Source organism: Schistocerca gregaria, chromosome 1, assembly GCF_023897955.1.
Source record: "Schistocerca gregaria isolate iqSchGreg1 chromosome 1, iqSchGreg1.2, whole genome shotgun sequence".
Classification (NCBI taxonomy): domain Eukaryota; kingdom Metazoa; phylum Arthropoda; class Insecta; order Orthoptera; family Acrididae; genus Schistocerca; species Schistocerca gregaria.
The window spans coordinates 692,446,895-692,472,968 of NC_064920.1; the positions used below are offsets into that span (position 1 = coordinate 692,446,895).

Below are 26,074 nucleotides of genomic sequence, written 5' to 3' on the forward strand. Positions count from 1 at the left end.
TCTGCCTTGGTGCCAATGATGGTCGTATGCGTGTTTGGCGCCGTGCAGGTGAGCGCCACAATCAGGACTGCATACGACCGAGGCACACAGGCCAACACCCGGCATCATGGTGTGGGGAGCGATCTCCTACACTGGCCGTACACCTCTGGTGATCGTCGAGGGGACACTGAATAGTGCACGGTACATCCAAACCGTCATCGAACCAATCGTTCTACCATTCCTAGACCGGCAAGGGAACTTGCTGTTCCAACAGGACAATGCACGTCCGCATGTATCCCGTGCCACCCAACGTGCTCTAGAAGGTGTAAGTCAACTACCCTGGCCAGCAAGATCTCCGGATCTGTCCCCCATTGAGCATGTTTGGGACTGGATGAAGCGTCGTCTCACGCGGTCTGCACGTCCAGCACTAACGCTGGTCCAACTGAGGCATCAGGTGGAAATGGCATGGCAAGCCGTTCCACAGGACTACATCCAGCATCTCTACGATCGTCTCCATGGGAGAATAGCAGCCTGCATTACTGCGAAAGGTGGATATACACTGTACTAGTGCCGACATTGTGCATGCTCTGTTGCCTGTGTCTATGTGCCTGTGGTTCTGTCAGTGTGATCATGTGATGTATCTGACCCCAGGAATGTGTCAATAAAGTTTCCCCTTCCTGGGACAAAGAATTCACGGTGTTCTTATTTCAATTTCCAGGAGTGTAGTATGCTCTACAATTGGCAATGACATCTTCGAACCCTACAGCACAAGGTCTCCTGACCATTGCTGAGAACTACAGATAAGAACTAGGGAGTCCCAACGCCATGTTATACTTCTCATTTAGCAACATGTTTGTGAAAAATGAGTGCAGCTAAACACAGGAAAACATACCACTTCCATGCTGAGTAGAAGAACAGTTTTTCATTACAATGCATAAAGATAGGTCCGTATGTCTGATATGTAATGCTACTTTAGTCATACCAAAATGGAAATACTGAACACCATTTTAGTAACTTATCACCAGGGACAGCTCAGCCCAAGACAAGAACAACCAACAGCATTTCACAGCATTCAGGTCAGGTCACGCGATGTCCTTCACTTGTTACTTTGGAGGTTCCATGATTGATATCAGCATATTTTGTTGTTTCTGTATTATAACTTGCGTGTTGCGACAGTAAGCCATTTCAAGGCAATGGTGCACTGAAGATTTATCAGAAACGTCACTCCTGGTGTGATTTTTTCTTGCCCCTCCCCATCTTTTCTCCCATCGAGTCCTCATCCTTCACTTTCAGACAAGTCAACCTTTGCCACAATGTCACTCACAAATGACGACGTATTTTCACATATCACACTTACTTCTATGTTTTTTTTCGCAGGAGTAAGTCTTTAACACCACACCCAAATATGAAGCACCAGTCAGTGAAACAGAAGTAAAACGTTATCAATGTACTACATTTTGAGTTATAATTCCAAAATAAATTATGCACGCTATTACTAAAATCTGTCCACTTTTTCTCGTGGCCTGAGCAGAGGGTAGCATGAGGCAAGAGACCGCTAACAACCCATACACCTGAATACAGCATCATTGGTGGTACTGTCATCACCTCTGCTGTACAAAGTGGAGGTCCTAGGACAGTGAGTCACTTACATATAAATACTTTATTTGTTTTAAAAAAGTTTATAAATTGCCAGTGCTCATTTGATGTGTCCACAGTAATAAAGGAAAATGACAGTTCTGAAAGCACTTTCATTTACTGCGGCAAAACGTAAGTTATATTTTAAACCAAGTTGGAAAGCAAACAGTGTGAAATGCAATGAAGATGGGTAAACAATTTATGTAGTTCACTTTCTTCAGCTTCAAAATAAGGTTTGATACATTTCATCCATACCATAATATTAATATCTACTGATTATGGCTTCAACATCAAGAAAGAAAAAGGTGAATGAGAGAAATTTAAAAGAAATTATAGACAAAGCAGAAAAAATTAATGCAGAGGAGCATGACAATGAGAAGAGCAATGTAAATGGTATTAATGGCAGATCCAGAGGTGGGCTGGCAGGGAAACAATGCACTACATCGTTCCACAGCTAAATGCCCCCTTAATCACAATGTCTGGATTCAAAATACTAGTGCATGTGACAGGCAGTGCATATTTTGCTTAGTCTTTATTTATTTATTGCAAAGTGTTTTTCTCAGTGATAATGTTATACATATTTAACAAACTGTTATGCTATTATATGCTGACATTTATCTTTAATTCTCTACTACTGACCTCAGTAATGCTTTGCAATTACCCAATGTCTATGGGAGTTGGGTGTATGTCCTAATCTTTTTCTCTCCCCCCCCCCCCCCTTTCTGTGCATATCTCCACCACCCACCTCTCTCTCTCTGTTCATCTCCTCCTCCTCCCCCTCTTTCTGTCCATCACCTCTTCCACACTTCCTGTCCATCTCCTCCTCCCCAACTCTCCCTCCTCCCCCATGTTCTGCCTATCTTCTCCTCCCCCTCCCCCATCTGTCCACATCCTCCTTCCTCCTTCCTCCTTCCTGCTCCCTCTCCCTCTCCATCCACATCCTCTTCCTCCCTCCTCTTAACTTAATCCTTGCTCATAGTTGCTACCAATGAAACTCTGATTGGGAATTGAAGTTGCTTCAAAATAACACACAAATCAGTTCGGATCACTGGTGTTCAGGGTATGAGCACCCTCTCCTGCTGTTGATCTGTGGGGGTAGTACCTTCAATGACGGCAGTTTGCATAGTTTTAATCTGCAAAGGGGTAGGATTATAAAGTTTTGAACAATTTATATTCCGTAGAAATCACAAGCTGATAAGCTGTAAATACAACTTTCATGTTTTCTGTTAAAAACAACTGCAAGGAAGAAAACAAAACAGGACATGGTTGGGCGTGCAATTTTTATATATAAGGAGAAAGAGTATACATGGGGAAAAGCAATTTGTTTCAAGGCTTAAATGCCCTACTTTTGTAGTAAAAACTGACTGTGAGAAAGACAATGAAAAAGCACGTTTTCATAGCACAGCATTTTCTATCTCGCAGTCAGTTTTACCAGAAAGCCAATACATTATTGTTTAAAAATATACATCACCTAACACGTAAAAATATGAAGTAAATTGGTCATTAACTCTTCAAGATTTTGGGTAAGAACTTTAAACAATGTTTGTCTTTATATAACAGCACTTATTATAGTGACGCGTACAAATTTGAAGTAAGTTGGTTAAGAACTTTTTGTGAATTTTGCTAACAACATTAAATAAATGACTTGCATTTATATAGTAGTACAGATTATAAAGTTTTTTGCTTCTGTATGGGCTTTCAAGCTGACGGTTTGGAAGCACTGTAACAAATACAGAGTGAAGAAACAATGTTGCACTTGGTGGTTGGCATACAATTTCTCAATCCCATTCAACACAAAATTGTATCTAACAAAACCTAATCTCGCCAATAGGTTTAATAAAAATGTAATCTAAAAACACGGCTCTGGAACTGTGTGCAGCACGACCAAGAACAAGTAGCGTGAACTCTGCACTGTGGCGGAGCTTCTTGTTTTCATACATTTGTTTTCAAAATGCGCCTGATCTGATTTTCCTAGTTTAATCTTTGTCTTGTATCTTTGCTAGATGAACTTTTGTCTTGAATGTGGATGAGAAATCGCATACCAACCTCCAAGTGTGGCATTTTTTCTTCACCCTATTTGCCTATATTAAACGAGGTCTGAACGACGAACGGGAGTTGGTGCACAGGCAATTTGTGCAAATTGATCGGTTCTTTTTGCAAAAGATTTTAAGTGGGCTGAAATTAACGCTGAGCTAAAAGCACAACTTGTTAGTGCACACTTCAGATTTTAGGTGCAAAAACAAGCGAAAAACATTTTTCTGAGAGGTTTTTGAACCACATAACTTGTACGAATTTGTTCAAGTCTTGTACAAAGATAGAGAAATAGATGAAATCAAAAATATTTTTTTTTTATCCAGTAATCTTTATCTGTTGTTGCACAATGATGAGTTTAAGTTGAGCTAAATGTAGCAAGTAAAATTCGTTCTTAAGTGAACTGAATGAGTCAGGGTGTATACGTGGACAAGGAAAAAAAATTCCCGGATTTCCCGGTTAAAAATACACTTTCTCCGGGATGAAAACACACTTTTTCCATGTTATTAAGTACCAGTATATTTCCCCTCGGAACTGTAAAAATTATCAGTCCTTTGAATGGTTATGCTTTTATACACAGGCGTAGAATTTCCCGGCACTTTAGAAAACGTAACCCAGGGAAAAAGGAAGAAAACTCCTTTTAGAAAGATTTTTGATGTGCAGCAACATGTACGCTGCATATTTTCGTATTACGAAAGTAGAAATTCAAATTCCACCAAACACCGCTTGTTACTTTCCAAACCATTGTAATCGAGATTGTGATGCGCTTTTGTAAGCCAGTCATAGCAGATGTCACGTGATCCTGCCAGCCGATGACAGCGAATGTTCAGACCACAGGACACGTGTCACATGATGTAGTCAGCTAATAGCAACATTACTGTTAAATAGCGCGGATACACAAACAGGAAAAGTTAATGTTTTAGATTAATATACATAGTGTTGCTACAAGAAAAGCAAAGCTTTCACATATAATATTGGTCTCTAAGGTTAATAAGCTGCAAGAGAAGCTAAGCTTTCACATATAATGTTGATATTTTTTGAGCGTGTTACACTTTAAGATACATCACACAAATGTGCAAGTAACATTTTTAGCCGAGTCCAGTGATTTGTCCTCAGAGTTTTCCACAGATAAATTAGCTACCACAGAGAAGAGCGAGGTTCCCATAGCACTACATCATTTTGCTCATAATAATGACATGAATGTCTGATCTGGGCTCGAAATACTTCTAAATGTCTCGTCACCAAACGCGCTGTGATTTAAGAAATTCATCGTACATTCTCACACATAGTTCAACTTGCGTAAAAGGAAGTTTACTTTGAAAGTAACGCTTTAAACCACCATTCACAATATTTTCCCGCGACCTGTTAGAAATAGGTTCGTTTCAGAAGTCGTCAGATAACAGGTGCCACCGTGCTTTGGCAGCTGCTGCGACTCAGGAGGCCGGTATGTTCATACAGATGAGAAGGAGATAAAGGGAATGTATGATGACATAAAAGAAATTATTCAGACAGTGAAGGGAGACGAAAGTTTAATGGTAATGTGGGACTGGAATTCGATAGTAGGAAAAGGAAGAGAAGAAAAAGTAGTAGGTGAATATGGACTGGGAGAAAGGGATGGAAGAGAACGCCACCTGGTGGAATTCTGCACAGAGCATAATTTAATCATAGCTCACACTTGGTTTGAGAATCATGAAAGGAGGTCTTGTATGTGGAAGAGACCTGGAGACCCGGAAGGTTTCAGACTGATTATATAATGGTAAGACACGAGATTTCGGAACCAGGTTTGAAATTGTAAGACATTTCCAGGGGCAGATGTGGACTCTGACCACAATTTAATTGTTACGAACTGTGGATTAAAACTGAAGAAACTGCAAAAAGGTAGTAATTTAAGGAGCTGGGACTTGGATAAACTGAAAGAACCAGAGGTTCTAGAGAGTTCAGATGGAGCATTAGGGAACGGCTGACAAGAACAGGAAAAAGAATACAGTAGAAGAACAATGGGTAGAGAGATATTGAATTTAACTGTTGAAAGATGAAAATATAAAAATGCAGTAAATCAAACACACAGAAAGGAATATAAATGTCTCAAAAATGAGATCGACAGGAACTGCAAAATGGCTAAGCAGGGACGGCTAGAAGACAAATGTAAGGATGTAGAAGCATATATCACTAGCAGTAAGATAGATACTGTCTACAGGAAATCAAAGAGACCTTTGAAGAAAAGAGAACCACCTGTGTGAATATCATGAGCTCAGATGGAAAACCAGTCTTAAGGAAAGAAGGGAGAGCAGAAAGGTTTAAGGAAAGAAGGGAGAGCAGAAAGGTGGAATGAGTATGTAGAAGGTCCACACAAGGGAGATGTACTTGAGGGCAATATTATAGTAATGGAAGTGGACATAGATGAAGATGGAATGGGAAACATGATACTGCATCTAGAATTTGACAGGGCACTTAAAGACCTAAGTCGAACGAAGCCCTGGGACTAGACAACATTCTATTAGAATTACTGGTAGCCTTGAATGAGTCAGCCATGACAAAACTCTTCATTTGACGAGCAAGATGTAGGGGACAAGGAAATACCTTCAGCCTTCAAGAAGAATATAATAATTCCAATTCCAAAGAAAGCAGGGGCTGACAAGTTTGAAAATTACCAAACTATCAGTTTAATATGTTACAGCTGCCAAATACTAACACAAATCCTTTACAGAAAATGGAAAAACTGGTAGAACCCGACCTCAAGGAAAGTGTTTGGAATTCAGATAAATGTAGGAACATGCGAAGCAATACTAACCCTATGACTTTTCATAGAAGATAGGTTAAGGAAAGGCAAACCTACATTTATATCATTTGTAGACTAAAAGAAAGCTTTTGACAATGACAATGTTGACTGAAAAACTCTCTTTCAAGTTCTAATGGTGGCAGCAGTAAAATACAAGTTGTACAGAAACCAGATGGCAGTTATAAGAGTCAAGGGACGTGAAAAGGAAGAAGTGCTTGAGAAGGGACTGAAACAGAGTTGTAGCCTGTCCCCGATGTTATTCAATCTGTATACTGAGCACACAGTAAAGGAAACAAGAGAAAAATTTGGATATCTTCTACAAAGTGTTTCATACAAAAACATGACCTGTGGACAGCTAATTTACAGAAATTAAATATGGAACACTTTCCTCAAATACAGTCAGACCTGTTGGATCAACAAGCACATTTGGATCAAGAAGCAAGTATACAGCCAACCTGACAGCACTGAAGATAGTATGCAGACTGATTTTCAGATTTCTGGGCAAAGGCACTTGGTCTAGCTTTCACTGCTTAACCTTTCCAAAACGTGGAAGGGGAAGATATTTCAAGTAAAATGAGTACTCTTTCCTCTTGTAATGGGAGTGAACATGAAGAGGAAATAATTTGATTTCAAAATGACATTTCCTTAAACTCAGAATACAATGAAAGTAACCTTTTGAAATTAGTGGGTGTAAAAACATAACCTAACATTTTGAAAGAGGTAGCACATATTTTATAGTTTTTTGGATCAGCGTACCTATGAAGGCAGCGTTTTCAATTATGAAAATAGTGAAATCTAAGTGTAGAAATAAACTGACTGATCCTCATCTTTCGAACCATGTAAGGCTGACTCTGACAAATTACTCACCAGACCATAACAAACTTGCCATAGATATGCAAAGCCGAGTACCTCACTTAACTTTTTTCAATATTTATGATGGTGTATATTTTAATTCTTTTCAAATGTGTAATATCATGAAAACTGACTAGTATGCTTACAACATTTGATAGTGAGAAAGTTACCTTTTATGTATTTTGTGTAATTAAAATGGTTAATTTTGGCTATAGTGTTGTTTTGTACTTAAACCTTTATGAATTTTCAAGTCAACAGATCTCTAAATGGACTAAATTGCATGTAGTAGAGTTGAACCTTCAAAAGGGTGACCACCCCTGATGCAGAACAACTGAAGCACTGACACTGCCATCTGACCCTCTCTACTTTAACCCAGTCTCAAAACTTTCAGGATTGACGAGGTATGGTTTAGAGTTTGGACATACATGTACAGGCCCACCAGGGCTTTCGGCATTTCCTCGATATTTGCACTTCTGGACTTGTATTAATTTTCTACACATCATTTTAAACAGGAACAACTTACCATATTTAATTACGTGGAGGTACAGAGTGCATGACTTCTCCTAATGCAAATAAGTGATTGTGATGAACAAAGACAATCTTGTCAGGGTTGAGCTACTACAACTTCAACATTAAAGGAAAAGTGTGTCACACAATATAACAGGAAAATGCTCGAAGTTGTCACAGGAATTTAATAACAGTGCTAAATTTGACATTGACAATTCAATCTCCAAACGAAAAAAAGAAAGAAAAGATGAAACAGCAAACAGTAAGTTGAAACTTACAAGTATCTTTTGTGGAGCTGGTATTTTCTTTTCCTCCTGTTCCTCTTGTTCTAATTGTCTTACGATATCTGCCACTGGCCGTGGTTTCAGCGAATCACACTCAGTATTATACAACAGGATGAACCTATAACATAAGTATTTTTAAGAAAAAAAACCCTTAAGTATGATACTGTTGATCAAGAATTTTATCACACATAAACAATTTGAAACTAACACAACAAAAAATATGTCCACAACAAGATATCAGTGTACAAGATACATTAACCTCACTGTCTATGCACATTTAACATGAAAAAAAGTGATGCTGGATATTTAAAACAACCTCTTCAAATACAAAGCAACAAATTAGCACATTTTTGACAGATACCTCTACATTCTATACATAAAAAAGGTCCAGAATAAAATGAGCAGTTTTCTACAAACATCTTTACATCTGAACTTGAACATTCATATAAAATATTGTCCCTAACTTAATCAGTCCATCACTAAAGCAAAGCTTCTCAATCATTTATAAACTAAGTCTTCACAGCATTCCAAGAAGTTTTAACCTCTTTGCAAACTGAACCATTACATAAACGTTCCAGAAAACTTCCCTAGACAATTTTTCTGTGAATACTGCTTATGTATTAAAAATTTAATAGTTACAATAATTTTGTGCCAGCAAGACAAACAAAACTATTGTCATGGTCTAAAGCTTTCCTTCCTAGTGTATTAAAAGTCTGAATCTGTGTTGTTCAATTTGTCAAGTTTTACAACTTGTTTAGATGACAAATTATATTCAGGTGTTAATTCCTGTACTTACTTTTTACACAGTTCATGTATTTCCATGAACATTAAATGTATATTTGGAGAAGATTACTGATAATGCACAATGAAATAAAATATTTTCATTTCTTAGTCAGTATGACATCATCTGCTGGGACAGAAGGGTAATCCACTTTCCTTGTGTGAGGCAAACTGTAACTGTCAGAAGTGATGGAATGATACAAACTGCCAAAATTAGGAAAAAATGTAGGCAGAGTTGCTCATTGTCATCATTAATACTCAATCTATGTATAAAAGAGACAAGAAGGAATCAAAAAGAGATGTTTATCATAGTCAGAAAATGAGCAAGAAATGGTTTGCTAATGACACAGCAGCAGTCACCATAAATGAACACAAACTGAATCAGGTGCTTCATGAAATGCAACATATGCTAGGTGATAGCTAATACACACATAAACAAAAAGAAAACTAAGTTAACAGTATGCACAGAAGGTGGATATGCTGGATTCCTAAATGTTAACCTCTTTATGAGGTGGATGGATTTTGCCATCTCAAAAGTAGATGAAGACAGAAGACATGAGAAAAGCTTTGCAGTAAAGGCTTTCTATAAAAAGATACAACAATTAACATACCAAATATACAGCAGGAGTACAGAAAAAAAATCATTGAGAGACATGTCTGGAACACAACTCTGTATGGGTGCAAAAAATGAACAATGAGTAAGGCAACAATGAAACTGTTAAAAAGCTGGCATGTGGTCTAGATGAAGACTGAGAAACATCGGATGGATTGACTAAGAAGATAATGACAATGACCTCCAACGAGTCAACAAGAAACAATACCTAATAAAAAGTTAATGAAATGAAGAGAGAGAATGTTGGGAACATATTATGGGATGTGTGTACATTCATATATACAGCAGATATAAGGCAGTCTGTCAATGGTGTGGGATGCAGCAACTGTGCTGAAGTGATAAGAATCATGGGCATATCATCATCCATTGTATATGGTGTCTTTCAGCATTTCCCCACAGAAAAAAGCCTACAGGCGTCAAATCACGGGAATGGGCTGGCCAAGGTACAGGCCCTTTGTGTTGGATCCAACAATTTGCAAACAATTCGCGAAGACATACTGTAGTACTCTGTGAACTGTGGGCTGGACAACCATCATGTTGGTCCCACAGGTTCCTTCTAGTCAACAGAGGACCATCAACTAGCATACGTGGAGGCTGCAATACTTCACTGAGTTCAGTGTTCTGTCTATAAAAATGAGCCTATAAGCTGATGGTCCACTATCCCACACCACACATTTACACTCCATGGATGCTGACCTTTCAATCTCACAGTGCCAATGGGGATTGTCAACAGGCCAATAGTACATGTTTCAGAGGTTTACTTGGCCATCATTGGTAGATGTGGCTTCAATCATTAAAAAAGATACATGATACATCTGGAGCAGCCTGTCTCAATGCCCATACACAGAAGTTAACACAATTCTCGTAACTGTTTCCATGCAGCTCTTGATGGAAGAGATGTGGTAGGGATGGAGCCAATGTCAATGACGAACGTGTAGGACACTTGCCTGACTCATGCCCCTCCTTTGTTCGATTGTGCAGGAGCTAACATGCAGACCACTGCAACAGCAGTAAGAACATTAATTTCCCTCTCCTCTGTCATCACTTGTTTCCTTCTGCTACACTGTCTGGGTGTTGCACTAAAACTTCCACATAATTGGTTGAAGAGGTTGATGAATAACTGCCGAGATAGTTGACATCTATTGGGATATTTTGCCACATACACAATACAAGAACAAACTGCATTATTCCCACACTCTCCATACATCATAAGCATGTCAGCTTTCTTTGCATCAGTAAAACCCATCATTCACCTAAGACTTACTGCTTTGACTGTGAAACACTGGCTGTCACGTTGCAGTACAATCAAGAAAAACGCAATCACACTGTAAGCAAACATTACAACATCGTATCTAGCAACTACGCAGGTTGAATGGCACAAAAAAGTGTCGGTGTGTAAACTTTTCAAAATATGATAGCTCATAAATGACGCACTAGAATCCTGCAACAAACACCACTGGCATTCTAATTTGCCCTACTTTTAGTTTGTTAATGTCAATATGCATTATTCAAATATTAAAAAAAGAAAAGAGTATCTTCGCACAAAAATACACTTTCTAAGTATTCTTACAATCTGTTTATTGGCTAACAATACAAGCCCCTGACTATAATCCATTGTGTGAAAACCACGCATCAATAGCTCTTACTATCTCCACAATATCTGTGGTACAAGTTTTAGGTCATTCACCCTGCATATTGGTATGAAACTGGTAAATAACACAGCCTAAAATTTCTCAACAGCGATATGTATACACAATAAAAAGGTACTCATCTGATCTAGAACAGACTAAATGTTTAGAAATCAAAGTAATAAGATTATTTTCTTGTGGCTTACTTTGTATTGGGTCTTTAGAAACAAATAAACAAAAAAATCACCTAGTGTGATGTGAAGCATAAATGATTTCTTTAAGTTTCAGCAATCGAAATCAATGGAATGCGTGACAAACTCAGGAAATCTGCCTAATCAAAAGGGCATCATGTGGTAACAGAACAGGAACTGTGGAGAGTCACTGGAGGAAATGCCCTGCCCTGCTCATCACTACTGATGCCACCTCCCTTTACACCAACTTCTCTAATGCCCATGGCCCTATCACTATTGAACACTCCTTTTCCCAACACTGTTGGATTCCAAATCTACAACCTCTTTCCTAGTCACTATGACCAGCTATATCCTCACCCACAATTACTTCTCCTTTGAATGCATCACCAACAAACAAATCCGGGGTATGGCAATGGGCCAATCTATTCATGGGTCATCTTGAGGAATCCCTTGAAACCGCAAAGAATCCAAAACCCCTCACCCGGTTCAGATTAATTGAGGACAACTTCATGATCTGAATCAAGGAGAGGACACACTATCCACATTCCTCCAGAACCTCAACACATTCTCCCCCATTCGATTCACCTGGTCCTCCTCAACCCAACAAGCCACCTCCTCAATGCTGAACCCAATCTCAGAGATGGCATTTTTGTAATGAGACTACTGATTTATCAACAACACAGCTGGAACTGGCTAATCTCTCCTCCTATGCAATTACAGTGGCACATGAGGTCATGACATATGACTACAATCTCTCTCTAAATCAAATAGGTACAGCTATATTTTATCACCAATTACAAAGCTGTGTGCTAATTTTAACTGTGTGGACCAGTCGATATAAAATCAATCAGGGATCTACTAAGAGAATTCCAAATACTTGGTGCTTCTTGGGACGACAATGTTATGCGCAACTACAAACCATCTCAACATGAAGACTCATGTGATGTTTTATAGGTTGATCTAGGATCCATCTCCAAATGTATTAGTGGTATGCTTTGATTTTACCTTTCGGTTATTATGTGTGTTACATTACCAGGCAATTGACAACTTCCATACACATAAACACACACTGCAGTAAATCCAAAGACCTGCAGTATCAACCAAACATTAAAATCTCCTATGTAGCACACACTACTGCTCAGCCCACGTCCGACAAGAAGTTGCGCAGTTTTCAACCATTCTGCACATTTCTCTCCTTTAACTTCCAGCACCCAATAACATTTATTCTTCGATTGGCCACCTACACACCAGTTAGCAATAGATGGTGATAACTGCTCTCCATCAGACTGTGCTGATCAAATTCTTCATTGCAGCTGAAATGCTAGTAATGTTTTGCAACAGTCGTATAGCTGTGAATGCTTTTTTCAGCTTGCTAGCGCACTCTGTACACAAATATGTCTTTACAAACAGGTGAGAGGGATTATTTACTGTGTTTCTAGCGTTTTCACAATGCAAATCTGAAAGCATGACTCCTATTGTTGACATTCCGAAGACACAAGAATGGACTGCAGACACGTGTGGTGTGTTAAGAGAACTGAATAGTGAACTGTAAACAAAAGTATCAAAGCTGAGCAAATATTTTTTGGAAGCATCAAAATCACAGGGTCGACATGATTGAAATTGGTTACAACAATTGTAGGAGGTGTGGTAAATGAATAAAGAGACTGTTGACATCAATGTGATTTATTGTGAACAAAGTTGTAACAAACGTTTATCCTCTTCAGCATACGCCCCTCCCCTATCTATGCAGCACTGCATGAGTGACTTATACTGTTTAAAAGCAATGCTGCAGGTCATTCTTTATGACCCACTTCAAAACTTCGGCCTTTTTTGCTTTTACCTCTTCAACAGACTGAATTTGTGTTCCTTTCAATGCAATTTTCACTTTTGGGAACGGACAAAAGACACAGGGAGCTAGATTTGGTGAATAATGATGTTTGAGCAAAGGAATGCACTTGTCTGCTAAAATCTGTTTCACAGATACAGCATTGTGGGCTGGCGAGGTGTCCTGATGCAAAATCCACTTGTTATTCTTCCACAAATCCTGTTACTCTTCCTTACGCTTTCACTCAGCTTGATTAGGACTTCAGTGTAGTATTTTTGATTAATGGTTTGATCCTTAGGCATTCCTTCATTCCTTCAGGCATAACACCCGAGACCGAAAAAATGATCTGCATTATCTTCAGTTTTGACTTGCTTTTTGTTCCATTCTTGGCAACATGGGAGTCTTCCAGAGCATCAACTCCACTTAGTTTCTGGGTCATACTTGATGGCTCTGAGCACTATGGGGCGTAACTTCTGAGGTCATCAGTCCCCTAGAACTTAGAACTACTGAAAACTAACTAACCTAAGGACATCACAAACAACCACGCCCGAGGCAGGATTCGAACCTGCGACCGTAGCGGTCACGTGACTCCAGACTGTAGCGCCTAGAGCCACTCGGCCACTACGGCCGGCGGTCATACTTGAAGATCGACATTTCATCACATGTGAGGGAATGTGTGAGTAAGTTCAGTTCTTTGTTGAATCATTCTATGATATCACAGCAAATATTCTTCCAATGGTCTTTTTGTTCCAGAGAGGTTTTTCATAACCAGTTTTGAACATACTTATGTCGTGTTTAATTCATCACACATAATCTGTCTTACTGTCACTTTCTTCCAAGTTCACTACATCTGCGACCACCTGAATGCTTAGGCATTGGTTGTTCCACACAATTTCATAAATTTATTGAATGTTTGCTTCGGTTCTTGAACTCACACATTAACCAGGACACTCATCATACTCCAGTTTTTCCTAACCTTCTGAAAATCATTTGTGCCATTGAAAAACTCAAGTGCATGATGTACCATTATCACCAAACATCTCGTTTAAAATATGAAAACCATTCTGATGGAATCTTTTTCAAATTCGTGAGAAATACGGGGTTACTGGACTATATTTTTAAATTCATCATGTTAGCAACACTACCACAGAACAAAGTCATGTGCAACCAAGGTTCAAATACAAACTAAAGCAGGCAGAAAGACAAAATGACCTGTAGCTGCTCTTGAAGATTCAAGGTCAACTGCACTCCAACCAACCTCTCCCCATGCAGCTGTGCGACAGAGGTACACAGACATGTTGTTTAATTGACACACCTTATATAATAAAATGCACTGCAGCCAAATGAAATGGACTGCTGTTCGCTTAATAAAGTGGACAGTGCCTCTCTGCCCCTCTGTTGGCCATGCGTAAGCAAATTTCATCCCTTCAACATATCTCTGTCTGCATGGGATCACCTTCTGAAGTGATATATACTCAGTCATTATACAGTGAGACATGTTTCTTGCTTTACCAGTTAACTGCTCGAAAGTGAATGATACGTGAAGATACCTATTTCACACAATATATGTAAAATACCAACACTGAAGCAAGAAATGGAGAGTCCAGGTTGTAGTATCAACAATATTATGAGAAGTATAGAGCACTACTCATCGAAAAGATAACATGTTCAGTTGCAGACAGGCACAACAAAAGGACTGTTACACATTGAGCTTTGGCCAAAGCCATCGTCAGGAAAGAAAACACACACACAAAAATCATTATCTCCGACCACTACTGCCAATACTGCAATTGTTGCATTGAACAAAAGCGGCAATCTGGAGTGAGGTGGGGAAGAGGGAGGGTAACAGGTTACAGGTGCAGGGGGACAGATTGGTGGACGTGTTGGCAAAGAGCAGTGCACCTTGGGGATGTGGAGACAGGGACTAGGAGGAGGAGGAGAATGAGGAGGAGGAGAATGAGGAGGAGGAGTAAGAGTAGGAGGAGGTAGAACAGAGGGGGCAACAACTGCTTGGTGGAGAGTGTGGGGACAGTTGGTTACCGTAGGTTGAGGCTAGATAAATTTCAGAAGCAGAGAACATGTTGTAAGGATAATTCCCATCTGCACAGTTCAGAAAAGCTAGTGGTGCAAGGAAGGATCCAAATGGCCAGGAATGTGAGGTAGCCATTGAAATCAATCATATTATAACAATATCATAAATTGAGTCCACCTTGATGCTAAACACTGACGATGGTGATATTTGTCGCAAAAACTAGTTTCAGTGACAAATATCACCGTCATTAGTGGCTTTTTTTAAAATCTAAAACCTGCAGAAAATAGCATAGTTATACAAACACAGCAGACATTATTACATTTTTACTGTTCGTTTTCTGAAATATAGTTTTCTATTTTCTATGGATACTTTCATACTACCTTATTTATTGTATGTTATGGCATGTTTTTACAAATTATTCTTGCTGTTTGCAGCATGTTTTCTGTGCTTTTTTCTGTTGCCGTAGTCCCCCCCCCCCCTCTCAGCGTACATAATGTCATCTGCAACTGTGTAAGCAGCTGTTAATAAACAAATACTAAAAGGTGAACTTAGTATGTCAGCAATTCACTTGGGGTTGCAGTAGTGTTGCGGAATACAGTTTTGATGTCCACTGGGCTGTTAATTAATTATTCGTGTACTCACGTTCGTTTGACGGCATGTAGCTGATTCTGTACACAGAAAAACAAAAAATTTCGCACTTTGTTTATGATCAAGAAACATTACACCACCTTACTGTTTGCGTGCGTCGTGACACGAGTATTGCATGTTGCGAGAAGGCTATGAAAACTGTAGTGGGAATTACGACGACTTCTGTTCCTTGTTTATGTCTCTGTGTGTGATGGAGAAGTGGTTCGTGTGTGTGTGTGTGTGTGTGTGTGTGTGTGTGTGTGTGTGTGTGTGAGCACACACGCGCGCGCGCATGTGCATTTGTGTGCTTTCTCTTCTGTGTCCTTGGTCAGTTCATTCATAGCAGTAAAGAGTGTGTCGTTGCAAAGTGTTGTGTTTTCGTTTATTATATTTTTCCCTTCCACTATAGCCTTTTGTACGTAGTAATTTTCTTCTATTGTTAGTTGTCGGTAAAGACTGTCACTATTTTTCAGAATGTGTAGATAGTTTTCGATATTAGTGGGGTTATGGTTTTTGATGGGGCACCATGGGTAGCCCCTCTTGTTACAAATAGAAGTTATTGCTGAAAGTGAAGTAGTTTTTTTTCTGTGATTATCAAAAGAATGGATGAGATTACATTTATTTGTGTGCCTGGGAATTTCTTGCATGTTTACAGTTTCTTTTGTGGGCATGTTTGTGTACATGAATGTAATGTCAAAAGATACCAATTTTGCTGTTGGGGGATGTTGACACTCTTAATTTTCTTTATTACATCTCCGGTGTCTTTGGGGCTTCTTTTGTTTGTGTATGTGTATGTTTTCTGAAGGAATGTGTGCATGTGTCTCCCTAGTAAGTAAGGTGGTGCTTATATGAAGTCCACCACTGGCGTGACTAGGATGAGAGGTTTGTGGACCTTTGGCAGGCTTCTTAAGAGTGGAGCTTTAGGGTTCTTTTGTGTCATTCTTTTTGACTGGTTCTGTGTCAAGGTGTATGTGATGTTTTTTAAGAGTGCCTTCACATTTCTTTGTGTTGGGTCACTGGTTGTGTGTGTGTGTCTCAGTTTTAGAGCAGTTTTTGTTCACGAGTTTATTTAATTTCTGTTACTGTTTCTGTCATTTCTTTTACATTATTGACTGTGAGATGATTTATTCTTTCCATTATGCCATACAGTACTGAGGAGCTGGAGATTTGCTTCGCTAATTCTAGGTGTAATTCGTATAAGCTGACATTGGGGAGCAAATTTCATATTTCAGCCAAGCTCTTTCAGCTGTTCATTAAGCACGCTGTGCTGCAGGTGACATGCTGTTTACATTAATTTCAATCTAATTAGGAATGATGTTGGCTGAGCAGATTTTGTTGTATTTGAGGTTCGTGTTTGTTTGATGTAGTTTCACTGTCGTTTTTTTAAGTTTGTTGAAGAGCTTTACTGGTGTAGAAACAATAATTTTATCTTGGAACTCTTCCATTTGGAGCGTGTTTGCAAAGAAGAAACATCTGAAATTGAGTCCACCTTTATGCAAAACACCTTGTTATTTGTTTACTTATTGATTTTCCCAAAGCAGTTTCGGCGGGAAATATCACCATCATCAGTGGGTTTTTTAAAATCAAAAACATGCAGAAAACACAATAACACATTATTACCATTTTACTGTTTGATTTTTGAAAGCGGGAATAATTCATAAAAACACGCCATAACATACAATAAATATGGTAGTAGGAAAGTATCCACAGAAAACTATATTTCAAAAAATGAACAGTAAAAACGTAATAATGTTTTACTGTGTTTGTATAACTATGCTATTTTCTGCATGTTTTAGATTTGGAAATCAATAAATAAAAAGAAATCCCACTGATGATGGTGATATTTGTCGCTGAAACTAGCTTGGGAAAATAAATAAGTACACAAATAAGAAGGTGTTTTGCATGAAGGTGGACTCAATTTCTGATATTGTTTTTCTATGCAAACGTGGACCAAATGGAAGAGTTCCAAGATAAAGTTATTCAATCATACTACGTTCTGTTGCATGTTGTGCCACATGTGGTCCACCTTACTATTAGACAAAATTTGGCAGTGGCCATTGATCCTGGTGGGTAGTTGGTTGGTAGTCATACCAAAATAAAAAGCTGTGCAATGACTGCAGCAGAGCTGATGTATGATGTGACTGCTTTCTCACATGGCCTGAACTCTGATGGTGTAGGATAAGCCTGTGATAGGACTGGAATAGGAAGTGCTTGGTGGGTGGACTGACAGGACTCACACCTGGGTCTTTCACGGGGATATGATCCTTGTGGTAAGGGGTTGAGATTAGGAGTGGTGTAGTGGTAGACTACATTGCTGTTGAGGTTGGGTGGATGATGAAACACCACTTTAGGAGGGATGGGAAGGATCTTGGGTAGAATGTCCTTCATTTCAGTGCATGGCAATAGATACTCACAGCCCTGACAAAAAATGTGGCTCAGTTGTTCCAATATGGGGTAGTATTATATGACAAAGGGAGCACTCCTTTGTAGCTGGGTCTTGGGGGTGGTGGGAGGATTACGTGGTGTGTGAGGATATGGCACAGGAAATATGTTTGTGAACTAGTTCTAGGTAACTGTGTGTGTCTGTAAAAGCCTTTTTGAGATCTTCAGCTTGTTGTTGTTGTTGTTGTCTTCAGTCCTGAGACTGGTTTGATGCAGCTCTCCATGCTACTCTATCCTGTGCAATCTGCTTCATCTCCCAGTACCTACTGCAACCTACATCCTTCTGAATCTGCTTACTGTATTCATCTCTTGGTCTCCCTCTACGATTTTTACCCTCCACACTGCCCTCCAATGCTAAATTTGTGATCCCTTGATGCCTCAAAACATGTCCTACCAACCGATCCCTTCTTCTAGTCAAGTTGAGCCACAAACTTCTCTTCTCCCCAATCCTATTCAATACCTCCTCATTAGTTACGTGATCTACCCATCTAATCTTCAGCATTCTTCTGTAGCACCACATTTCGAAAGCTTCTATTCTCTTCTTGTCCAAACTAGTTATCGTCCATGTTTCACTTCCATACATGGCTACACTCCAAACAAATACTTTCATAAACGACTTCCTGATACATAAATCTATATTCGATGTTAACAAATTTCTCTTCTTGAGAAACGCTTTCCTTGCCATTGCCAGTCTACATTTTATATCCTCTCTACTTCGACCATCATCAGTTATTTTACTTCCTAAATAGCAAAACTCCTTTACTACTTTAAGTGTCTCATTTCCTAATCTAATTCCCTCAGCATCACCCGATTTAATTTGACTACATTCCATTATCCTCGTTTTGCTTTTGTTGATGTTCATCTTATATCCTCCTTTCAAGACACTGTCCATTCCGTTCAACTGCTCTTCCAAGTCCTTTGCCGTCTCTGACAGAATTACAATGTCATCGGCGAACCTCAAAGTTTTTATTTCTTCTCCATTAATTTTAATACCTACTCCAAATTTTTCTTTTGTTTCCTTTACTGCTTGCTCAATATACAGATTGAATAACAGCGGGGAGAGGCTACAACCCTGTCTCACTCCTTTCCCAACCACTGCTTCCCTTTCATGCCCCTCGACTCTTATGACTGCCATCTGGTTTCTGTACAAATTGTAAATAGCCTTTCGCTCCCTGTATTTTACCCCTGCCACCTTCAGAATTTGAAAGAGAGTATTCCAGTCAACATTGTCAAAAGCTTTCTCTAAGTCTACAAATGCTAGAAACGTAGGTTTGCCTTTTCTTAATCTTTCTTCTAAGATAAGTCGTAAGGTCAGTATTGCCTCACGTGTTCCAACATTTCGACGGAACCCAAACTGATCCTCCCCGAGGTCCGCATCTACCAGTTTTTCCATTCGTCTGTAAAGAATTCGCGTTAGTATTTTGCAGCTGTGACTTATTAAACTGATAGTTCGGTAATTTTCACATCTGTCAGCACCTGCTTTCTTTGGGATTGAAATTATTATATTCTTCTTGAAGTCTGAGGGTATTTCACCTGTCTCATACATCTTGCTCACCAGATGGTAGAGTTTTGTCATGACTGGCTCTCCCAAGGCCGTCAGTAGTTCTAATGGAATGTTGTCTACTCCGGGGGCCTTGTTTCGACTCAGGTCTTTCAGTGCTCTGTCAAACTCTTCACGCAGTATCGTATCTCCCATTTCGTCTTCATCTACATCCTCTTCCATTTCCATAATATTGTCCTCAAGTACATCGCCCTTGTATAAACCTTCTATATACTCCTTCCACCTTTCTGCCTTCCCTTCTTTGCTTAGAACTGGATTGCCATCTGAGCTCTTGATATTCATACACGTGGTTCTCTTCTCTCCAAAGGTCTCTTTAATTTTCCTGTAGGCAGTATCTATCTTACCCCTAGTGAGATGAGCTTCTACATCCTTACATTTGTCCTCTAGCCATCCCTGCTTAGCCATTTTGCACTTCCTGTCGATCTCATTTTTGAGATGTTTGTATTGCTTTTTGCCTGCTTCATTTACTGCATTTTTATATTTTCTCCTTTCATCAATTAAATTCAATATTTCTTCTGTTACCCACGGATTTCTAACAACCCTCGTCTTTTTACCTACTTTATCCTCTGCTGCCTTCACTACTTCATCCCTCAGAGCTACCCATTCTTCTTCTACTGTATTTCTTTCCCCCATTGCTGCCAATTGTTCCCTTATGCTCTCCTTGAAACTCTGTACAACCTCTGGTTCTTTCAGCTTATCCAGATCCCATGTCCTTAAATTCCCACCTTTTTGCAGTTTCTTCAGTTTTAACCTACAGGTCATAACCAATAGATTGTGGTCAGAGTCCACATCTGCCCCTGGAAATGTCCTACAATTTAAAACCTGATTCCTAAATCTCTGTCTTACCATTATATAATCTATCTGATACCTTTTAGTATCTCCAGGATTCTTCCATGTATACAACCTTCTTTTATGATTCTTGAACCAAGTGTTAGCTATGATTAAGTTACGTTCTGTGCAAAATTCTACCAGACGGCTTCCTCTTTCATTTCTTAGCCCCAATCCATAATCACCTACTATGTTTCCTTCTCTCCCTTGTCCTACAGACGAATTCCAGTCACCCATGACTATTAAATTTTCGTCTCCCTTCACTACCTGAATAATTTCTTTTATCTCATCATACATTTCATCAATTTCTTCATCATCTGCAGAGCTAGTTGGCATATAAACTTGTACTACTGTAGTAGGTGTGGGCTTCGTATCTATCTTGGCCACAATAATGCGTTCACTATGCTGTTTGTAGTAGCTTACCCGCATTCCTATTTTCCTATTCATTATTAAACCTACTCCTGCATTACCCCTATTTGATTTTGTGTTTATAACCCTGTAGTCACCTGACCAGAAGTCTTGTTCCTCCTGCCACCGAACTTCACTAATTCCCACTATATCTAACTTTAACCTATCCATTTCCCTTTTTAAATTTTCTAACCTACCTGCCCGATTAAGGGATCTGACATTCCACGCTCCGATCCGTAGAATGCCAGTTTTCTTTCTCCTGATAACGACGTCCTCCTGAGTAGTCCCCGCCCGGAGATCCGAATGGGGGACTATTTTACCTCCGGAATATTTTACCCAAGAGGACGTCATCATCATTTAATCATACAGTAAAGCTGCATGTCCTCGGGATAAATTACGGCTGTAGTTTCCCCTTGCTTTCAGCCGTTCGCAGTACCAGCACAGCTAGGCCGTTTTGGTTAATGTTGCAAGGCCAGATCAGTCTATCATCCAGACTGTTGCCCCTGCAACTACTGAAAAGGCTGCTGCCCCTCTTCAGGAACCACACGTTTGTCTGGCCTCTCAACAGATACCCCTCCGTTGTGGTTGCACCTACGGTACGGCCATCTGTATCGCTGAGCCACGCAAGCCTCCCCACCAACGGCAAGGTCCATGGTTCATGGGGGGGATCTTCAGCTTACAGTAAGGCATATATGCCATCTGCAGCTGGTCATTCTGCGTAGGGGGGATTTCTTGCTGTCAGAATGCAGGAACTGTTGGTGGTTGATAGCTTTGATGTGGGGAGAGGTGTGGATGGAGCAATCAGAGAGGAGGAGGTTATAATAAAATGGCCTTCCCCAAAAGTCATAGGAAATGTCTGATACTACACTTTTTGAATACATCCAGGTGGTTGTCTGACGGTTTGGTGCTTCCTAGGACATCATAGAGATTCACATATAAGTGTCTGACTCAATTTGCTAGAAATCTGAATATTTTGGGAAGACTTGAAAAATGTTTTTGGAGGGACGTATATTGTCATCATTATCAAGAGATTGTTGTCATTAACAAAATTACGTACAAATGCTGGATTGAATGTATAATAAAGAAATTGAAGGGATAAATATTTGGCGGAAAATATTAAAACGCTGTGGAAGTGTTGGCGTAGGTGGAAGGCGCCTCTAATTACTATAACTTTGTGCTAACGAGTTAACACAAAGAACCCAATTATCTTGAGAAACGGCTTGAAAGTTATTACCAAACGATGTATTTTCATTTGATATTTACTTTTATGTCTTCCTCTGTAATTAATATTCTTTGTAATTACATTTCTAATTAACTCTCCAATTGTTTACATCTCACAGTTTTCTAATTTACAGAATTTGAGGCCTTATTCGTACGTTCCATGTATTTAATCGGATAAAGCATGGGCTCTCTACTATCATTACATGTTAGGAACCAAAACCAAACTATAATTAATTACATAACTAAAATAATGCTTGAGACATTATTGTAATTAAAGTTCAGATTGATTTTCATATTTGGAACTACAGGTGATACTATAAAAAATACGTCAATTAATATTGTAATTTTTTCCTTATTCGGCTGTAACTTCAGTTTCTCTACATTTTGCAAATTTTAATTGTAACATTGAAACTGTACAAAATTAATAATGGAGTATTTTGGAAATGTTCGTTAAAATTCATATGTGTAGCAATGCAGTGAGACTGTGTGGAAGCAGTTTTTGTTGTTGAGTCTGTTTGAAAGTCAACCTGTGAAGTCAGTTTGTCAGAGAGATCAGTGATGTCTGTGAAGTGCTTTGTTTAAATGTGTCGAGAATGCAGCTCTGTTATCAATAAATAATGAGAAGTCGCAAATTTATGTTCTTTCATCAAATTGAACTCCAGGAAAAAAATTAAGCAATTTTAAGTAACAATCAAGAAGAAAGTAGCATTTTTATAAGGTCAACATCCAAGAAGGTGGCACGCTGGGTTGAGGAGGATCAGCTGTAATGGATGGGAGACAGGTGTTGAGGTTATGAAGAAATGATGATATGGTGCCTTGGCCTCAAGCCCAGATCATGAAACTATCATCAATGAACCTGAAAGAGACCAGTGGTTTGGGGTTTTGAGAGGCTAGGAAGGATTCCTCTAGATGCCTATAAACAGACTGGGATAGGAGGGTATCATGCAGGTTTCCATGGCTGTACAGCTGACGAGTTTGTACACCTCCTTTTCAAAGGAGAAGTAGTAGTGCAGATCTACTACTTCTCTTTTGAAGGCAATGTATACAAACCTTATTTTTGACAACTGCCACCCTTTCCACACCGAAACATCTCTTCCATACAACCTAGTCCACTTGGGGACTGAGTTATCCGCAGTGACAAGAAATCCCTTGCCCAGACTTGCTGAAGGTATCACTAAGGCCTTTCGAGACAGGCACTATCTCCCAGACATAGTCTGCAAACAGATTTCCTGTTTCATATCCCATACACCCTCCAATCCTCTCCCATCCCCTTCATCAGCACCCCAGACTGGAACAACTGAACCACATCCCTTGTCAAGGCTTTGGTTATCTATCGTCACGTCTTCAAATGAGGAATATTCTACCCATGATCTTTCCACCTCACCTAAAGCTGTTTTCTGTTGCCCATCCAATCTCCACATCATCCTAGCCTATCCCTATGCCACTCCCAATCCCATCCCCTTGCCACAGGGATCATATTGCTGTGCATGACAATAGTGCAAGACCTGCACAATCCACCCACCAAGCACTTCCTGTTCCATTCCTGTCACAGGCTTATCCCACCCCATCTGAGGTCAGGCCACCTGTAGAAGTACCCACATCAACTCTGCTTCAATCATTGTACAGCTCTTTATATACTGGTATGAATACCAATCTGCTGTTCAGCAAGATGAATGGCCACTGTCAAACTGCGACCAATAGCAAAGTGGACCACCCTGTGACACAACATGCAGCAGAACATAATATGCTTGATTTCAATGGCTGTTTCACAACCTGGGCCATTTGGATCCTCCCCTCCACCACCAACTTTTCCGAACTGCACAGATGGGAATTGTCCTTACAACGCATTCTTTACTCCTGAAATCATCACAGCCTCAACCTCGGTAACCTACTGTCCCCACACTCTCCAACAAACAGTTTCTGCAGCCTCTGTCCAACCTCCTCCTTCCAACTCGCATCCCATTAACCTCATGGTGCACTGCTCTCTGCCAACATGGCCAGCATTCTTTTCTCCTCCTCTGCTCCTCTCCTTTTCTGCTCCCTGTTTTGCCCACCTTCCCTTCCCCACAGCCTCTTGTCAGTGTGCTTGGAAGCTTTGTCCTGCTACCAGATCTAGTTGCTGTTTTTATTCAATGTAACAGTTGCAGTCTCTCCATAGCAACAGGGGATAATGATGGTGTTGCATGAGATGTGCTTACTTGTGTGAATGTGTGTATTTTCTTTTCTGAATAAGGCTTTGGCTCAATGTGTAACAGGCTTTTCATTGTAGCTGTTTACAACTCAATGTGTCATCTTTACAGCATGTAGCACCCTATCCTCCCCATATCATGGTTCACAACACTAAGAAGGATACAAGTGACTGAAGTGAAATGTTTACCTCAGATTCTGTACATAACTTTTATGTGATGTGTATTTTGAGAATTCAGTATGGTGTGAAACATCAATGTATGGTAATCATAGTACGACAAGGTCCAGAATCATACAGCAAGTGGGTACTTTCCTGAAAAATCACACACCATGCAGCATGTATGCAAGACTATAGAGAATCAATAGTGGTTGAGAAACCTGAAAAATAAGTTGCTAATGAAGCATATTGTAGACATGTTCAATAGACTAAAAGTCAGAGAAAGGGGCTGGACAGGGAAGCAGTGTCACCTGTCAGTTTTAGAAGGCTTGCTTGTTTCTTCTCATGTATTGCTGAGTACTGTCTAATTGAAATATTGCATTTGAAGCTGCCTGAAAGTTGCTAAGTACCTCTGGTTCCTAGATGATCTTGATACTGGTCTACAGAATGTTCTTAATATGTGTAAACCAAGATCTATAGTATTCAGCAGAATCCCAAACCACTAGGTTTGGCATTTGTCTCCTATGCCACATTATACTACACAGTCTGACCTCAACACATCCATATGCACATCCAGTTGCTGGGTTCTTTTACCCCTTTTGCAACTTTCTCTGTATTTTTCTCCAAATTTATTCCTTACCTGACAGAAAATAAGTCTAATAAGACAATGGACAATCCAGGATGGAATATAACAATAAGTCTAAAAGTTCAGTCTTTTTTGGGCTGTTATCTGTTAAACTACAACTGCCCTGCCCCCCCCCCCCCCCCCACACACACACCACATCCTTTAAGAACACTTTTCACCAGTTTGCAATTACTTACGTTTTTTAAAGCTTTTTTGATTTTGCACTACGACAATTTGACATAACTTTCATCATATGTCCATCATCATTATGCATATCATATGCCATCATATTCATATTCACTACACAGGGGAATCACCTAAAACTTGCACTGCAAATAGTGTTCAAATTGGAAGTAATACTGATGTGTGGTATTCACAGAAAGGATTAGTAGTCCAGAGCAAATCAACAGACTGTAATAATGATTAGAAAGTGTGTTTTTTGTGCAAACACACACTTTTTTTAAAGAGAACAATGCATATTACCATTCACAAAGTAAAAGTACAGTAAATTAGAATATCAGTGGTGTTTGTTGCAAGATTCTAGCGAGAGTCATTTATGAGATAGCGTATTTTGAAAAGTTCCCACACTGACACTTTTAAATGCCTGTGATAGCACTCACTAAAAACAGCATAAATGCATACACTAGTTATGTGGATTCTGACCAGTAGTGAAACAACTGACCATCAAAGGTCGTGTTCAACATGACCATCGACAGCAGCAATACACCCTTCTAGTCTAGTACGGAACAACTGCTATGCACAGGCAAGCATTCAGCAGAGATGTCTGACCAGGTTGCAGTAATATGTCATTGTATATCTTCAGGAGTAGTTGGTGTGTCCTTGTAGTCAGTGTCTTTCAGCATTCCCCCTTAAAAAAAGTCC

At 39.6% G+C, this 26,074-nt stretch overlaps 1 protein-coding gene across 13 annotated transcripts in view; it reads right to left on the minus strand.

Moving 5' to 3' along the window:
- The window catches only part of LOC126364697 (E3 ubiquitin-protein ligase RAD18-like), a 118,355-nt gene that overhangs the window by 9,039 nt on the left and 83,242 nt on the right, over window positions 1–26,074 (minus strand). For all 13 annotated transcript variants that reach the window (XM_050008088.1, XM_050008087.1, XM_050008086.1 and 10 more), the window contains one exon: window positions 8,062–8,185. In XM_050008088.1, the coding sequence (XP_049864045.1) occupies window positions 8,062–8,185 (124 nt within the window). The remainder of the gene's footprint in view (window positions 1–8,061; window positions 8,186–26,074) is intronic.